This window comes from Aythya ferina, assembly GCF_964211825.1.
Source record: "Aythya ferina genome assembly, chromosome: 3".
Lineage (NCBI taxonomy): Eukaryota > Metazoa > Chordata > Aves > Anseriformes > Anatidae > Aythya > Aythya ferina.
The window spans coordinates 70,181,683-70,198,672 of NC_140298.1; the positions used below are offsets into that span (position 1 = coordinate 70,181,683).

Genomic DNA, 16,990 nt, shown 5'->3' on the forward strand with positions numbered 1-16,990 from the left:
TTGTTTTGCTGCCTTCTAGCCATTTAGGTTGTGTCTAAATCAGTGGATTTGGGAGTACATCCAAGCCTCTGTGCCCAGGTGCCTGCCTGCCGTAGCAACATCCCAACCTCACATCCAGGTGAAACCCAGGGCAAGCACCAGCATTCCCCACACCCCGCTCTTCCTACCTAATTGCATCATTTTGGTTTTCTCAGATCGTCCTCATGCGATGTAATACAGCATTGCACAGGCAGTAATTTGCATGAGTATTCTTGCAAAGCAGGCAGCTGTTTTCGCATTCATAAGGCTACGAAAATTTTCTTTTAGCTGAGGTTTTTGGGAGCTTGATTCTGATGTAGAAAAGGCTTGGTGTGCTCCCTAGCCCTGCCAGTGATACTGCAGACCCTGAGGAGAGGGGCTGCTAGCCATCTTGCTTCATTCATACATGGCAGCGAGAAAGATGACATCATTTTCATGATGTGATTTTAAGCCTGAATGCAGGGGGATCCTCGGGAATAATATCCTAGGAGCCATCTAAGCGTCATTACATTCCCTGTTGTAACCTCTTGATTGATGCAAGGCACGCTGCTGCACCAGAGATTAATTCTTTCCTACGGGTCTGAAGCAGGCCTGTATATGGAAAGGAAAATGTGGGAGATGACCTCTTCTCGCCTGTCACCGAAGGAAGGCACGCAGGGCTCGCTGGTGGGAGCAGGAAGACCCGCGGCACACGCAGGGGGACGCTCAAGGCGAGCGAGCCGCCCGGGGCCGGCGTCATTTCTGGGAACCGCGCTGTGACTCAGCACATCTGCCCTCGTCTTCCCCAGAAGGGGTGGGAGCCACTGGGGCAGCGGGGGCGTCCGCCGACCCTCGCCGGGCCCAATCTGCCATCCTGTCCCATCCCATCCCCAGTTTCAGGGAGCGGCCGGGGCTGGCGTCGAGCGCCACAGCCCCGCGCCGTTCCTGGAAGTTTGCGAGCGGAGCAACCTGAAGGCTCCTCTTGAGACAGCAGAAATTCACCCGGCTCCCTTCCATTTTCTCATAACAAACACACCGCAAAATCTCTCGCAGGCCGCTTTGATGAGGCCACATGTATTTCCCCCTTCTCGGTTTACAGGAAGTTACTCTTAAAGAAAGTGATTCTGGTGTTTACGGCCCGCGTTAAAGGGCAAGGCCGCCTCGCCCCTCTGCGCCCGCGGCTGTCGGGGAGGCGAGGAGAGGGCCCGGCGGACCCCGTCCCGGCAGATCCCAGTGCAGGCATAAAGGCTGCCCAGTGTTTTCCTCCCCAAGATAAGCTGTATCTCCCCTTCCGAAAGGCATTTCCTGCCTGGGGAGGCTCATCTTTGCGCAGGCTGCTCCCTTTCGTTCGCCTGGTCATTTAGTTGGTGAAACTGGGGAAGCCCGTTTCATCCAGTGTGGAGCCACTTCTCCCCGAGAGCAAGGGATGTGTCCTTAACAGTCATGTCTCCTGGAGTATTTTTTTTCTTTCTTAATACTTCTCTTATTTTCCCTCTTTAAGAAACAGTGGCTTCTCCCACTGGTTGGGACTTTCTCCCCCAAGCTGCTGAGCAGCGTTTAGCTCCACATTTTCGTTCCTCTCCGTGGAACAAGCCAGAGCGTGTCCCTCGATAGGAAAAGTGACTTCTCATCGACTGGCCCCTTTCCAGGTCTTCGCTAAGTTGTGGCAGGTGAAGTTCATCTCTGCCTCGCCCAGCCTTCCTACAAAAGGGCTACAGTCCAACTATGAGCAAGTGTTGCTTTAGGACTCTGGGGGGGGTGGAGGATGTTTGCATAGTTTAAACCTTTGGGCGGGGGTGGTAGGAAACTGCAAGTACAGAGGCCATAGAAAAAGGCGAGAAAGACTCTGACGTAGCACAGCCAGTCAGTCTTATACACAGGTGACTCAAAGCATTAATGCAAGCACGCACTCAGACCTGCAGTCATTAGCATCACCCACTTGTTCATCATAGCACCAGGAAAAGGACTCTAAGGCAGATTGTTCACGCAGGGAGAGTACTTTGTGTTTCAGATTTTGTGTCTCATTTGTCCACACTAGCCGAGACGCACAGGCTGAGTAGAAATGGAAAAGGTAGCTGTGTACTTCTTGCCTTTGAATAAGCACTTCTTTTCTTAACACAGAGGATATCATACTTGCAATAGGAAGAAACCCAACTTGAATTCTTACTTCAGAAATATCTGCTCATTTTTTTTTTCTTTTAAAAAAAACTTATCATTTTTCCACTCTGGACTCTGTGCGCACACGTTGTATATCATGCATATATATAATCACAGGCACTTCCTCTCTGTTCCAGATCTATTCAAGTGGTGAGCTTCACCACTTCATTGATGGATTTAACGAGGACAAGAGCAACTGGATGCGTTATGTAAACCCCGGCTACTCCGTTCAGGAACAGAACTTGGCAGCCTGTCAGAATGGAATGAACATCTACTTCTACACTATCAAGCCCATCCCTGCCAACCAAGAGCTGCTTGTGTGGTATTGCCGAGACTTTGCAGAGAGGCTGCACTATCCCTCCTCCAGAGAGCTGACAATGATGAACCTCAGTAAGTAGATTACAGTATAAACAAAGAATGCTAGTAATGTCTCTTCTGCCTATATGATCTAATAATAAGTTGTATAATTACACAGCTGCATCATCTGTTGTGTCACAGTAGGTAGCTTGGAGTGGAAAAGAGGAATTAAAAAAAAAAGAAGAAGAGCACAACAGAATGGATCTCTGTGCTTGTTCAAATTTAAACAGATTATCAAGAATCTCAACAGCTACTTTTTTATAATCTGTGTATTATCTGATGAAATTCTGGACAGACAACCTGAAAATATCCTCTCCCTTCAGAGCTGTAGATGTTTGTTCACATGCAGACTTTTAAGTCCAGATCTTCTAGCACACTGGGCAGAAATCTGCCTTGACAGCATATACTAAAGGCTTTCCAGTCATTTTTCCAAAGTGCTGCCCTTACTGTACAAGGAAGTGGCCATGTGACATGACTCTGTCTAGGTGTCTGACAAAAGATATGTTGACTATATAATGTTCTTCAGGTCTCGTATCTAAGGTTACTTATCTTCTGGGAGCAAACCTCATGTGGTCTTCTCATCTGGTTACTCATTTTTTAAGATCAGAAAATACTTCTGTCCCCATTTCTTGGCTGCATACTGCAGCTTTCATTTTCTGTTCAAAAATAATAGCAGGGGGGAAGAGGTATTTCCAGGAGTTTATCTCTGGGTTCCGCTGTGGTTTCTGACCATTTCCAGCATCATTGCTCTACTCATAGCATTAATCACTGCATAGCATCTCACTCAGAGCCCCTTGAAGAAAGGGACTGATTCCTGCTGACTTCATATCCAATTCTTAGGCTTCCTTGCCTCCTGTTAGCTGCTCTGAGATCCAGCAGAGCATTCTTTTGTCCTTCTGCCAGCACCTACGCTGAAATTTGAAGCAAAAACTGCAAGCAGATTTATATATATATATATACATATATAAAGGGCTCTTGGCTGTTATTTGGCAACACATAATGGGTTATAAAATATCAGTGTTACTTTGGGGGTCATTAGAGCTGAAATGTAACCTTGCATCATGAAAATGATGTCACAGATTGAAATTAAGCAAAAGGACATCTGTCTTCCATGAATGTCTCCCTTTCACCAGGTTTTGGTCTTCCTCTTTCCCTACTAAATGTAACACACTATTGAAGAAAATTTATTTTCTTTTTATAGCAGAGGGAAGAGGAAGAGGGATGTCCTATGCTTCTATATTCCCTGTTCAAGAAATATCTCACTGATTCTGTCATCTTTGCACATGTGTCATTTTGACACTCGCTGTGTGGTTTTATTTTCTGATACGATGAACTGTTGGCCTTATATTGGGGCTTGCAGGTGGGACAAGTCAACAGTGTTAAAGGTTCCCATGGACAAGGAGTTTGCAAAGATCTAGCCAGAGATGTTTGAACACTAGTAGGGTGGCTATACAAATACAGACACAGTTTACTGCATTGGCTGTTACCTTAAGTTACCTTGCAGGAATAGTGAGGAATGTATTTGCAAAATGTCAACAAATTACCCAGTTACTCTTAGGTCAAAACTGGGGCTGACTGGACATGTGCAGAACATCCCATTCTAATAAAAGTAGATTTAATATGTGGATTTGAAGAGACTGTATCTTAAGCAACAATTGTGTAGTTCAGCCTTAACATTAGAAAGGACACTCTTTCCAGACATTGAGGTTAAAGTATCCCTTCTTCTTTTTGAAGATAATGCTGTTTAAACCACTTAGATATTTTATGTTAACCCTTCCATGTAAAGAAAATAGCAGTTCAGAAAAATGAGCAACAGTTCTTCAGCTTTTTAAGCATCTTCCACTATTAACAGTAGCTCTCACTTTTTTATCCTTTGACTTTGTGACAAACATGTTCAGGCCTGAGGCCTACAGTTAGGCAAGAAACCTTTCACGTACTGGAAGGATTGAGGATTCTTAATGTTTCAGTTCCCTTTCTTGAAAAGTATGGAAAAAAATCCATAGTTCTCTCAAAGATGTTTATTCACTGGTGGGTCTGTAGCCGCAGCACAGGAGGGGGTGTTTTTGTAGCATTAATACTGGAACCAGATGAATTTAAAGGAAATGTCAGCACTGTGCAGCTCTCTTCTTCCCCTTCCTCACAGGCCACTTCTTCTAGTTAAATCTAAAATTAGCAAGCATCCCACTGCTTCTTCAGCCTCTCTTTCTAGCACCAATTTGGCCCAGCCCTCCTGCATTCACCTATGACTAAAATGCAGAAAGCTTGTCCCTGAACTGTTAACACCCTGCACTGGCTGCAGATGTGGGACCTTTGCCCCTTCAAAACACCTTAACACAGTCTTTGAGGGCAAGATATTGCTCGGGGGGACCCTTCCACCAGCCACCTCCTGAGGAAGGCCTTCTCCAGCTGAATAAATCAGTGATAATTCAGTGGAGGGTAATTCACAGGAGGTTTTAGAGGAGCTGTGCCTTGGCTGGTTACCTGGCCATGGCACATGAGAGGCTGCTTAGGATACAGACTGATGGAGAACTCCCAGTGTCACCTCAGTTTTACTGACTATAAGCAGGTGCTTTAGGCACCTCAGGGGTTTTGGGATCACAGTCCTGACCTTCAGCACCTCTGATCCTCTCTAAACACCTGAGCGGAATGGGCCTCTGGGGAAAAATGTATCAGAGAATTTCTCTGGCTTTATTTCCTGTAATTAGTGGCCTCAAAAATGAGAGAACTACCACTTTAGAGCATAAATATATTTACACATCCACATATAACATCTACTTGCCTCTGTAACAGCAAACTTTCAAATTAAAGGTAACTTCTCTAGCGTTAGTTCATTTGCACCGTAGAAGGAAAGCATCCAGATCCAAGACAGCAATTAGGCATGAACTTAGTTACGGGTTTAACCATGTCCTCTGTGTTTTCTTGAATTGAGGCCTTTGACCCAGTCCTTTAGACGCTGAAGCACACACCTACCTGCATGGCCATGATTAGCTCCGAGTGGAGCTACGTAACCTCGAGTAGATGCTAAAGTGCCTGCAAGGGTTGCACAACAGAGGTAGAAGCAAGACTCCAGTCTGTCCTGGGGGAAGAAACTGAGTCTCATTTCAACACATTCCCTTTTCCTTTCTGCCTGTTTTGAGACTACTCATGTTATTTTCTACCAAGGTTTGAGACCTTCAGACATGGTGATGTTGTGCAGTAAATTTAGTTTTAAGTGTGATGGCAAGATTTCTGTGTCCTGCTGGCCAAAAAATTAGTCTTTGATAAGTGTGCTTAACGCCATTCCAGCAGGCCTTTAGATCAACCTTTCGTCTGTGATAGGCATTTGGATTGATAAACAGACCAAGGAAATTTGTTTAGGGTTCCTCCATAATCTAGCATTTCATTCCTACTTATCATAACAGCATTATTTTGGGAAGGAGGGTGGAGAGGGTAATAGTGTTTTTTTATTTCTAAAAACAAAATACAATTGCATTGACTCAGGACATGACTATTTGATAATAATGTTCACGTATTGCAATCATATGATGCAACTTCCTGCTATTCATGTCATGCTTGTCTCATCAGTCAAGCACAGGCAGGTGACATCTTATTTTGGTCAAGCTTCAGAAAGAAGTTCGAGTTCAGGGAAGATAATTTGCATATTTAGGAAGCATTTGGCAATTTTTTGTTTCATGAACTGTTTTAGTGAGGTCTTACCTAATCTTCTGTATTCTGTGAAGGTTAACTTTTTAATGCTTGGTTTTAAAATGTGATCTACATGTATTATTGCGTTCTTTATGCTGGCCCTCATAAATTTGTCGTTAGCTAAAGCACACCCTTCGCTTTCCCTTTTGTTTATGGTCAGTTTCACTTTCTGGTTTTAAAGCTTTTCTGTTTGGGTTGAGAGGAAACATCTGCATTTGTTTAAAAAGTGCCTACTGGAATCTTCAAAAGGGCTGAGGAAAATGATTTTTAAATGATATAAAAGGTTGTCTTTGCAAAACCTGAAGTTGACTTAATACTGAGGATTACTTGAAGGCTCCTTTAAAGTCCTTCTTTGAGCAAAATGTTTTCAAAGGCATGTCACACTGCCTTGGACACATTTAGAAAACAGATGATCAAATTGTAGACTTCTAAATGTTGGTCTCCGTTCTCATTTTGAGTGGAAACACTCTTTGTTTTGCCTACTTCACAACTTCGAGGTTCTCTTTCTACTAGCAAAAGAGGTGCTTAATTTAGATCGAAAATGTGAATCGGCATAATTAAGCTTCACCACTCAAAGCGTTCAGTACCATTTCACTCCTGAAATGACTATTGAAATTACTGTCTGCCTACAACCGTTTTTCAAGTTTTTAGAAAAAACAGATCATTGTTTTTATGAAGCCTTTCTCAGGCTACAGCTAGGAGCTCAAGAAATGAGCAAAACCTACAGCGCTGCAGCTGTCTGTGACTGGAACACCCACATTGGAGTGACTTCAGGCAGCCCCTCCGCTCACGTTTTATTAATACTTAAAAGTAACAGGAGTTCTGTCCCTTTTTCTCTCGCACGCACTCACGAATCTCAGATCTGAGCAAATAATCTGTTGACCTCAGTGAGAAGTGGATCAGGCTGCTAAAGAGGCACGTCTGTTGGGTTTTTCCCCCCCAGATCAGTAACTTGCAAATGCAACTGCACTATTCTTGTTTTGTCATGAACCTCTTTTCTGTGTGCCTGCCTGACCACAGAAACTAGACAGATCTTGGAAGAGTGTGTGCCTATATTTATTATATATGTGTGTGTTGGGAGGGTGGGGAGGGTGGAGAGAGATGCATGTTAGAAGAGAGACAGAGCCATTGTGATCAGTAAGAGCTTAAATCTAAAATCACAATTTTTTTTTTAAAAAAAAAAAAAAGAAAGAAAGAAAGAAAAGAAAAAGAAAAAGAAAAAAAAAAAAGGAAAAAAAAAAAAAGAAACATTTATAAGAAATAAATCTCTCTAACTTTGAAGTATGTCTCCTTTAAGAGCAACAAGAAAGGTCGTAAACCTCTCAATCAGTTTCAGCCCTGGTTTAAATCCACGTTCAGCATAAAACATCAGAACGTCTCCCTGGCCGCCAACATTACCTTTGCTTATTTTACGTGGTGCTGACACACTTGTTTATATTTTGATCTCTCCGGTGTTCCCAAGTCTTCCTTGTGCTCAGGTAATAGGGGAAAAAGTCAAGAGGAGATTCACGGAGCAAAGATAACTTGCAAGCTAAAGGGGGCTGTCACAGTTAGACTTGAAAAATAATCTCTAAATACTGCGATTTCTGTCTGCACATGGAAATGAATGAGGGAAAGCTTTTCTGAGAAATCTGAAGGGAAAGAAAGAGCCATTATCTTCAGTCTGTCCAGTGGGGATGTCAGGCGGGCAGCTGTGCACAGCAAGTTGTGTTCTCCATGTGAGCTTCCTCTCTGTCACTCAGAGGCTCGCACCGGCACATCAGGCACGTACGTCCCCACCCTCGGCTCTACCCTTGTGACAGAGAGAGCGAGCCGTTCCTCCAGCTCAGGCGTCTGGGTTTCTCTATCACTTTCCAGCAGTGCTGGCACTTCTCCTTCCTCTTCCCCTCCCCCACGATTTATTTATTTTTTTTTCTGTAAAAAAGAAAAGTGTCAATTTGAGCTTCCTGCTTGACAGACCCCACAGAGAAACCAATACGGGCCTGATAAGGTGGTATTTATCTCTTCATTCTGCTGCGAGGCTTCACAAGTCTGCCCCTCCCTCTGCCCCCCCAGCTTTCAATACTTCCCAATCCCGATACTTCCCGTTGCTGATAATGTCACTGGGAATGTTTGCTCAGAGATGCTGGTGTGGTGACAGGCAGCTGATAAGAAGGTGTAGATAACGTTATCCACACTGCCGTTGCAGAGCTTCTTAGACCTAGTAGGACCTAGCTGTCATACCCTAAAATCCGAGCAGGCATTTAGAAAATTAGTTACTAGTCCGTGGGTACAGACAAAATTGCTAAAGAAAGCAGATGGTTTCTAATGCCAGACAACGACCTGTTGTAGGTTTGCTTGTGAAACGGCTCTGAATTAAACTTTAACATCAAGAAAAGTAATTGGGAAGCTATCTGCACACTTGTGGGTGTACGTGCTTGCTGTGCGACACACCCTATATTTTATCATAAATATTTTAACTGGCCATATTTATGTTCAATTGCATTTCGTCGCAACTCGAAAATAGGCAAAGTGCCTGCCTATCTCAAACTGAATTTGCTTGCTGTAAGTCTGTTTGGAGAAAAAAAAAAAAAAAAAAAAAAAGATGCTACTGTAAAAGCGGGTTGCTGTGAGCAGGAGCATGCTTTTGAAAGCAGCTGTTTTCTTGGATACGTTTAATAAATGGCAGTTTCTTTGCCTTATAGGGTAATGTTGCCAAATGATAGATTCCGTGAGGGTAGTGAATAGTGAAGCAAAGAATCTGCGTTGAAAGCGGCGTGGTCATTGCCTTTTCCCATCTTCCTCACGGGGTTTAGCTGGTCCTCCCAAAAATTAGAAACAACTGTTTCTCACCCCAGTTAGCGAAGTAAGAACAGTCAGTCACAGAAGTAGAAGTTCGGCTAAAGGGCCGCAATGCTTTCAAGTCACATACCTTCGGCATTGACTTGTACCTCCTGATGGAAAACTTTGCACATGAGCTAACCACAAATGCGAAACCTTCTCGGAGTTTTTCCCCTATAATAAAACATCTTACAAGTCATCATTTCAAGATTATATAACTATTAACTTCGGGAGATTAGATAAAAGCAGAATTCTTTTTCTATCCTTCAGTGTTCTGTTTGTATATTATTATGTCCAGATAACAAGGTAGAGTCTCTGACTACAAATAAACAGTGTATGTGCTGAACAGAGCCAAATGATGATAGCTTCTATTTCCTTCTAAATGCGTGTTTCTTTTCCTTTTTTCTTTTTAAAGTACATTTCAACTTAAGCTGGAGCCGACCAGTCTTGCTTTCTTTTGCTTTGCTTCAGCATTTTTTTTTATAAAGTACAGCTGTAAGCAGAGGAGTTTTGCATAGACTGAATGCCACAGAAATCTGCAGTAAATAGTCTGCTTTGTTGTAGATGTTCCTAAGCAGTATATTTAATGAGTAATGATCTGTTTACTGATGGAGAATACCTTCTCTTTGAAGAAGGCTTTCATCCTAGCCAGCCATGGTTTTTTTGGTACTGTAAGTAATTGAACTGGCTGGTGAAGTGACTGCTGCGGTTTGGCAAAAGCTGATTTGTCATGCCTTGTTATTTCAGTAAGGAACATTTCTGGGAGCTTGAGTTCTGTAAAGTCCTTCTGGTAAACCTGTATTGTGAACAAATGCTCGTTACCGCATTTATTAGAAATACAGCTTAAAGAGATATCCAGCAGGGAAGCTAGTCAAATTTAAGGGGAAAGAAAGGTGAAATCAGTTTGCAAAGAGGAGACTATCACTCTACAAATGAATCATCATCTGGATCTGTACGTACTGCTGATGTCCCTTAAATTAGCAATGCTTTTTATTAACACTTCATACTATCAGGCATTTCTTTATAGAGAAATTTATTTTTGGTGAGTTAAATGATTTTTCCTCTCTGACAGTGGCCTGTCCTTCCCACTAAACTTGTAGGAGTTAGCCTGTGTTTTGAAAAGAGATAATGATGGTGACTTATCTAAATAATCATTATCATGTCTCTCTCTTTCAGCACAAACACACGTTAATCCAAAGCAGCACAGTGCTGATAAAGATGAACTCTATCAGAAAAGCATCCCAAAGAAGGAGCACAGCGTGAAAGAAATCCTGAAAATGGAATCCAATCCTCCAAAAGGAAAAGACTTCTTCCAGACCAACATTTCACCAGTTACTCCAGAAAAAGACTTGGATGACTTGCGTAAGAACTATAGCCCAGAGAGGTGTTTCTTCCCTCGAGTTGTCTACCCAATCCGACCTCACATTCCAGAAGACTATCTGAAAGCTTCCTTAGCATATGGGATGGACAGACCCAGCTACGTTACTCACTCGCCCATCCAGTCATCTACTACACCAAGTCCTTCTGGGAGGAGCAGCCCAGACCAAAGTTTAAAAAGTTCAAGCCCTCACAGCAGCCCAGGGGTCACAGTCTCACCTCTGGCACCTACGTCCCAGGAGCACAGAGAGTCGTACTCTTACTTGAATGGATCCTACGGCTCAGAGGGATTGGGGTCTTATCCTGGATACGCACCCCCCAGCCACCTCCCATCTGCCTTTCTACCATCCTATAACCCCCACTACCCCAAATTTCTGTTACCTCCATTCAATATGAGCTGTAATAACCTGAGCGCTTTGAACAATATCAATGGCATCAACAATTTCAATCTCTTCCCCCGGATGTATCCTCTCTATGGCAACCTACTCAGCGGAGGTAGCCTTTCCCACCACATGTTGAACCCCGCCACGCTCCCCAGTTCACTGCCCAGCGAAGGAGGCCGTCGTTTGCTGCAGCCTGATCATCCGAGAGACTTCCTCATACCAGCACCTAACAGTGCCTTCTCTATCACGGGCGCTGCTGCCAGCATGAAGGACAAGCCATGCAGCCCCACCAGCGGGTCACCCACAGCTGGTACAGCAGCCAGTTCAGAACACATAATGCAACCTAAACCTACCTCAGTGGTGTTGGCCGCCACCGGCGGTGAAGAAGCCATGAATCTCATTAAAAGTAAGAGGAATGTGACTGGTTACAAAACCCTCCCATACCCACTGAAGAAGCAGAACGGGAAGATCAAGTACGAATGCAACGTTTGCTCCAAGACCTTTGGCCAGCTCTCCAATCTGAAGGTAGGCAGTGGAGAATAAGGCACACAAGCCTCCTTGGAAGGCTCTGATTTCTCCCTTTACATTCTCTGGGAAAAGCAGGGATCTAATTAACTAGATAAGAGTGCATCTTGGCAATGGGAGGCTTCAGCTAACTTTAGGAAACATCTAAAAGTACTTTCATTGCGGGACTGGCAACTGCAAATTGTTAATTGCTTTCTTTCTCCCTAGGTGCACCTCCGAGTACACAGCGGAGAGAGACCATTTAAATGCCAGACCTGCAATAAGGGCTTCACCCAGCTGGCTCACCTCCAGAAGCACTATCTGGTACACACAGGAGAAAAACCCCACGAGTGTCAGGTATGTAACACACCATGGAGACAACTTCCCTTGGAGGCCGAAGGGGTGGCAGGGCTCATGCCCTCCTTACCCTGTGTGCACAACGTGCCCAGTGGGCTGCCCAGGATTCAAATCCATGCCGCAGCTGTTTCCAGCCCTGCTGCTCCAGTGTCTGTGAGACAGTGCAGTTGCCTTTAGCCTGCTAGGGCAGCATCCATCCACCTGATAACAGTCTTGCCATCAGCCATACTTGAAATGCTCTTCAGCAATATTTAAATAAAACAGGTGGGGATTTTTTTCCCCCCCGGTGAGAAAGTGTGAAGATATAAAAAGCCGCAACTTCATCATCCTGCTGTCTCGTCCTAGGTGTCTGTGTTTTAAACATAAAATCCCCTCCCACTCACTCACTGTTTCTCTGCCGCCCCCCATTAGGTTTGTCACAAGCGGTTCAGCAGCACCAGCAATCTCAAAACCCACCTGCGGCTCCACTCTGGAGAGAAGCCTTACCAGTGCAAGCTGTGCCCAGCCAAATTCACCCAGTTTGTGCACCTGAAGCTGCACAAGCGTCTCCACACCCGGGAACGTCCCCATAAATGCATCCACTGCCACAAGAGCTACATTCACCTCTGCAGCCTCCAGGTCCATCTGAAGGGCAACTGCCCGGTTGCCCCTGCCTCCGGCCTCTCGATGGAGGACCTGAATCGAATCAACGAGGAGATTGAGAAGTTTGACATCAGTGACAATGCTGACAAGTTGGAAGAAATGGAGGACAATATCGACTTAACATCAGTTGTGGAGAAGGATATACTGACCATGCTCAGAAGGGAAATGGAAGGAGCTAATCTCAAAGTATCTTTACAGAGGAACCTGGGAAATGGACTTATCTCCTCAGGATGCAACCTTTACGAGTCTTCAGATATGTCAATTATGAAGTTGCCTCACGGTCACCCACTACCTCTGTTACCTGTAAAGGTCAAGCAAGAAACAGTTGAACCAATGGACCCTTAAGACTTTTTGGCAAAGTGATTTTTTTTTTATTTATGACTTGGCAAGTCAGGGTGCCTGTAGCAATTGCTTGTACATAGTTTCAATGCTGCAAAGCAATCTTGGCTTACAGTAGTTTCCCTACGCTCTACAGCTGAAAGAAGGAACTCCAAAGTTACTGTTTTCTCAGGGCATAAAAAGAGGCAAAGGACTGTGCATTGCCTCGCCAGTTACTAAAAGACAATCATCTATCCATAATTATTTTTTCAATGATAGTACTTCATAATTTATTATGCAATTTATCATTCTAAAAGCAATAATTAGAAAAATGTTTACAATGACTGGAAAATTCATTGTAATTTTTACTTTAAATGTTTTTATTTTTCATTTTATGGCCATTCTTTGTAGATATTTTTTCTGCACATCTGTTTTAAGAACCTAAGATTGGGGTTTCAGTAACCGTGTTTTATGTACCAATGTCTTTTAAACAAATGTGGTTTTTTGCATTGCCAAAGTTGGACATTTGACATACAGAATCCTAGATCAGTTGGTTTGAAAAAAAAATGCTGTGTACTTTTATATGCAAATCACCCCGTTGGGATTGAAAAAGAAAAAAAAAAAGAGTAAGAAAAGGGTAGCAGCAAGCAGAGAAGAAACTGGTGCCCCAGCCTCTCTGAGGATGGGAGAGAGATTCTTCTACCTGCAGCTCTACCCGGAACAGATGTGGCACAGCAAACACCTACCTGCCATGGACAATACCACAGGTTTTTAGAAAACAGCTATAGCCCCACACCTCGGCATGTAACTTTATGACCAAAGGAATGCATCAGCTTAAAGTGGCTCTTCCAAAATTAAATATCACTTACATCCTCCTATTCCAACAGCAGTTTAAAAGCAAACACACCATTATTCTTAATATTCTGCCTAAAAGGAGTTTTTGGCAGATTTCTTTCTTCTCTCTGTCTCCTTTTTTTTTTTTTTTGGCCAGAGCCTTCCAGGGATAAAAAAAAAAATAAAAATAAATAATGGTCAGATTCCCTGAGAATTAAGGGGTTTGGTTTTACTTGTGTTTTCCTCTCCCACTTTGCCTGGGTAGAAGTGGGGAACAAAGTCCTTTTCTGGCACATACATTTTTTTTCTTTCTTCCTGTACAACTCAGATTTTTCTCAGTATTTGTGTTTGTACATTTTGTGGTTAATTTAATTAAAGAAGAAAAGGGCATTGCAAAGTTGTTGAACAACAATTACCTCAGTGCTTGTGTCCAGTGGTGCAGACGTTGCTGTTTTATCTAAATGCTTTGCTACTTTAGAGAAGAAACCAAAATGTGCACAGGGAAAGATAGAATGCACGTCCTTTTATCTTTTTGTTTTGCTAAGCCCAAAGATGATATGGTGACATTTGAGGTGTAGCAAAGAACACATGTATATTTATAGATATATTTATACCACTATACTATATATGTATATGTATATATATTTATACCACTTAAGTTGTGAGCCAAACCATGTAATAAAACTTATTTTTCATCTAAGTGTGAAAATCAAATGTTATCCAGTTTCGCATATTACCAGTGACCTCAAAACCAGAAGGTTGTACTAAGGCATTTATCACTTGCAAGTGCACATGCACAATTGTCCATGTGAAGCCTGAACTTGCAAACGCCTGATGTGAAAACCATCACTCACACGGGGAGTCTCAGCAAATTCAGTGGGAAATACCATGTCTGCAGGACCCCGGGGTCTTTGGTCCCCTGCTCTCCTGGCAGTGTATACTGGGGGGAAGAGGCGGGTGGTCAGTGAACAAGCAGCCAGAAAACTTAACCAAAAGAACTTGAAAAGAAGCCAAATACTGCCCATGGGTGGTGTAAGTACAGAACAGAGTGAAGGATAGGCTGAGTTAGTGGGGATGAGCCCCTAGTCTCATTTTGCCCTGCCGTTAACGAGTTGCATGGTCAACTCATGTAAACCTAAGTAACGTTATTACAGTCTTCCCCTCCAGTTGTATCTTTTTGTCCGTTTATATTCTTAGGATTTTTAAGGTCTCCCGCTTCATCAGTCCAGGATTTGGTGATTTTTTTTTTCCCCATCAAAGTATTTTGATGCCTTCTGTTTAAAACAAACAATCCTGACATACACGTCTCTTTACACAGCTTTTGAAGGACTACAGTTCATTACATTTCCACTCCTACAACTTGTGAGGCTGACATCTTTTAAATGTAGCAATAGTTCATAAATATAGTACTTACTTGTAGGATAAACCAAAGTATCACTACTCTGTCACTGGACACACACTTTTCCTATATTTGCCTGTAGTGCTTTCTTGTATTTGATACAAATTTTACAAGAATTTATATGCATCAGCTTTAAGAATTGTTACTTCTCTTTACTGTTTCCCCCTTCCCTTAGAAGTTTTACATGTGAATGTAGCAACAATCAACAGTGTTTTGTTTTTTTTTTTTTTGTCTCTCTTAAGAAAGACTCTGACCAAAGTTAACAGGCTTTTTACTTTGCTAGAACAACAAACTATCATATGTTTACGTATTGGTTTACATCATTATTTATGTGCAAATTGTCAAATGTAAATTAAATATAAGTGTTCATTGCTTTACTGATGCTTCCCTTGTCTTCAATCTCTCTGCACTGACTGCGTGCACAGCTTCATTCCAGGGCGCCTTCCCCTCCTAGCCGCAAACACACTCCGGGCTGATGGCGATGATGTCTCCAACAATGCTGACTTCTTGCCTTTGTGGGCTCTGATTTTCCATGATTGAAAGCTGCAGACAACAATGCCAGAGCTAAACACCCTGGTTTGTTAATTATAGCACTCTCTTCGGTTGTAGCCAATACCTTAATACATACATATATATATAAAAAATTTGTCAGCGTTTCAATGGAAATACTTGAATGCTATCTGCCTCTCAGATATATGAATAGGGTTCTCATTTACATTTTTCCAAATGATTGTCATTTCTGGCCTGAAACTGTAACCACTGGGACCACAATGACACACTCAAAATGTCAGCATGAGACCACTTAGCCCTGTATCAGCGTGGTGGGAACAGCATTCAAAACAAATGTGGATCTGTTTTCACTGCAAGTGAGATGTGAATATGAACCAAACCTAGAAGAAGGTCAAGTGTCCTTTCCCCCCACCCCCACCCCCCCAAAAAAAAATAATCAGAGAAGAAGTAACAACATGCTAGGATGCCTCAGAAAGCAAACTCAACATTTGCTACTCCCATCATTTACTGTGAGATCCAAACCAGAAAGGCCATGTGCTGGCCTTCCCTACCTGAACGTTAAAGAAATAATGTGCCGTCTCATATTGAGACACTCAGCGCTGTACGATGCTTTAAAAGTATTTCACTGTCCTCTTAAAATTCATTTAAACATCTGTCTCAAGAATTTGACATCCTGCCAGCACAGAGCTGTGGAGTTAAGAAAACCAGAGCTCCGTTGTCATAAATGTGCCAAATGCAGCATGTTATATTCCTATATTCGACAGAGCTATTGCTGTAATAATTTTTTAAAAAAACATAGGATAACCGTTACCGCCATAAATCATACTTCATTACTTGGCAAGGCGTTCGTTTGCGCTGGAGAGTTATGTCCTGGGGACACTTGTAAGCTTTAGAAGATGTTTAATAAAACACATTACATAAAAAGACAATGCACATTATAGATCGCAGCCTCGCGAGGCTGAGCACGGCAGCTGGTACAGTTGTTTCTGGTGGATCTGTGGCCAGCTAGAAGTCACCAAAGGAGCATGATGTGACCAGAAATGTGGGGAGGGGGTCAGAAAAGGCAACGGTGACAATGCCGCAATGGCTAACTGCCTGAGTGTGAGGAGATTTGGTTGCTGTTGGTTGGGTTTGCTTGGGTTTGGTTATTTTTGGAGGAGACCCACAAGGCTGCATGCTCCCAGAGCTGTTGACTGAGGCAGGTGACCTTGATGTCCACCTCACTGGCATCATCACCAAAATTTGGGGACTGAGCGTGACATGACAGTGAGAGCAGCATGTGCCACCACTTTGCCAGCCTGGCTGTCTCACACGGGACACAGGAAAACGACAGCTGAGAGCGTATCGAACACAGCTTTAAGGAGGATCCCGCCATTCTGGCTGGTTACAGAGCCCAGTAATCCCAAATGTGGGCAATTACGTGAGGTTGAAGAAGAAAACGTGACTCAGCCATGGGGCATGAGCCCGTCCTGCTCCAGTCAGCAGCTGCAGGTACGTGGAGTCGTCCCAACACGTGCCGGCACTGCGCTCCTTGCGGGACGGGGCCCAGGCCTTTGCTGTTGTTTAAAGGCATGACATTAGAGTGAGGGAAATAGCTTGGGCCGTAATTAAAGGCAGCCAGGAAGCACTTGGCTAATTACTGCGTGAGCCG

The 16,990-nt window shown here is 43.3% G+C and overlaps 1 protein-coding gene across 7 annotated transcripts in view; it reads left to right on the plus strand.

The window, feature by feature from the left end:
- PRDM1 (PR/SET domain 1) overlaps positions 1-14,130 on the plus strand; it is a gene marked incomplete at its 5' end in the record, with an annotated part of 100,591 nt that extends 86,461 nt beyond the window's left edge. For all 7 annotated transcript variants that reach the window (XM_084513571.1, XM_084513570.1, XM_084513573.1 and 4 more), the window contains 4 exons: positions 2,292-2,544; positions 10,192-11,300; positions 11,508-11,636; positions 12,048-14,130. In XM_084513571.1, the coding sequence (XP_084369697.1) occupies positions 2,292-2,544; positions 10,192-11,300; positions 11,508-11,636; positions 12,048-12,623 (2,067 nt within the window). In that variant the 3' untranslated portion in view covers positions 12,624-14,130. The remainder of the gene's footprint in view (positions 1-2,291; positions 2,545-10,191; positions 11,301-11,507; positions 11,637-12,047) is intronic.
- Between the last annotated feature and the right edge of the window lie 2,860 nt (positions 14,131-16,990).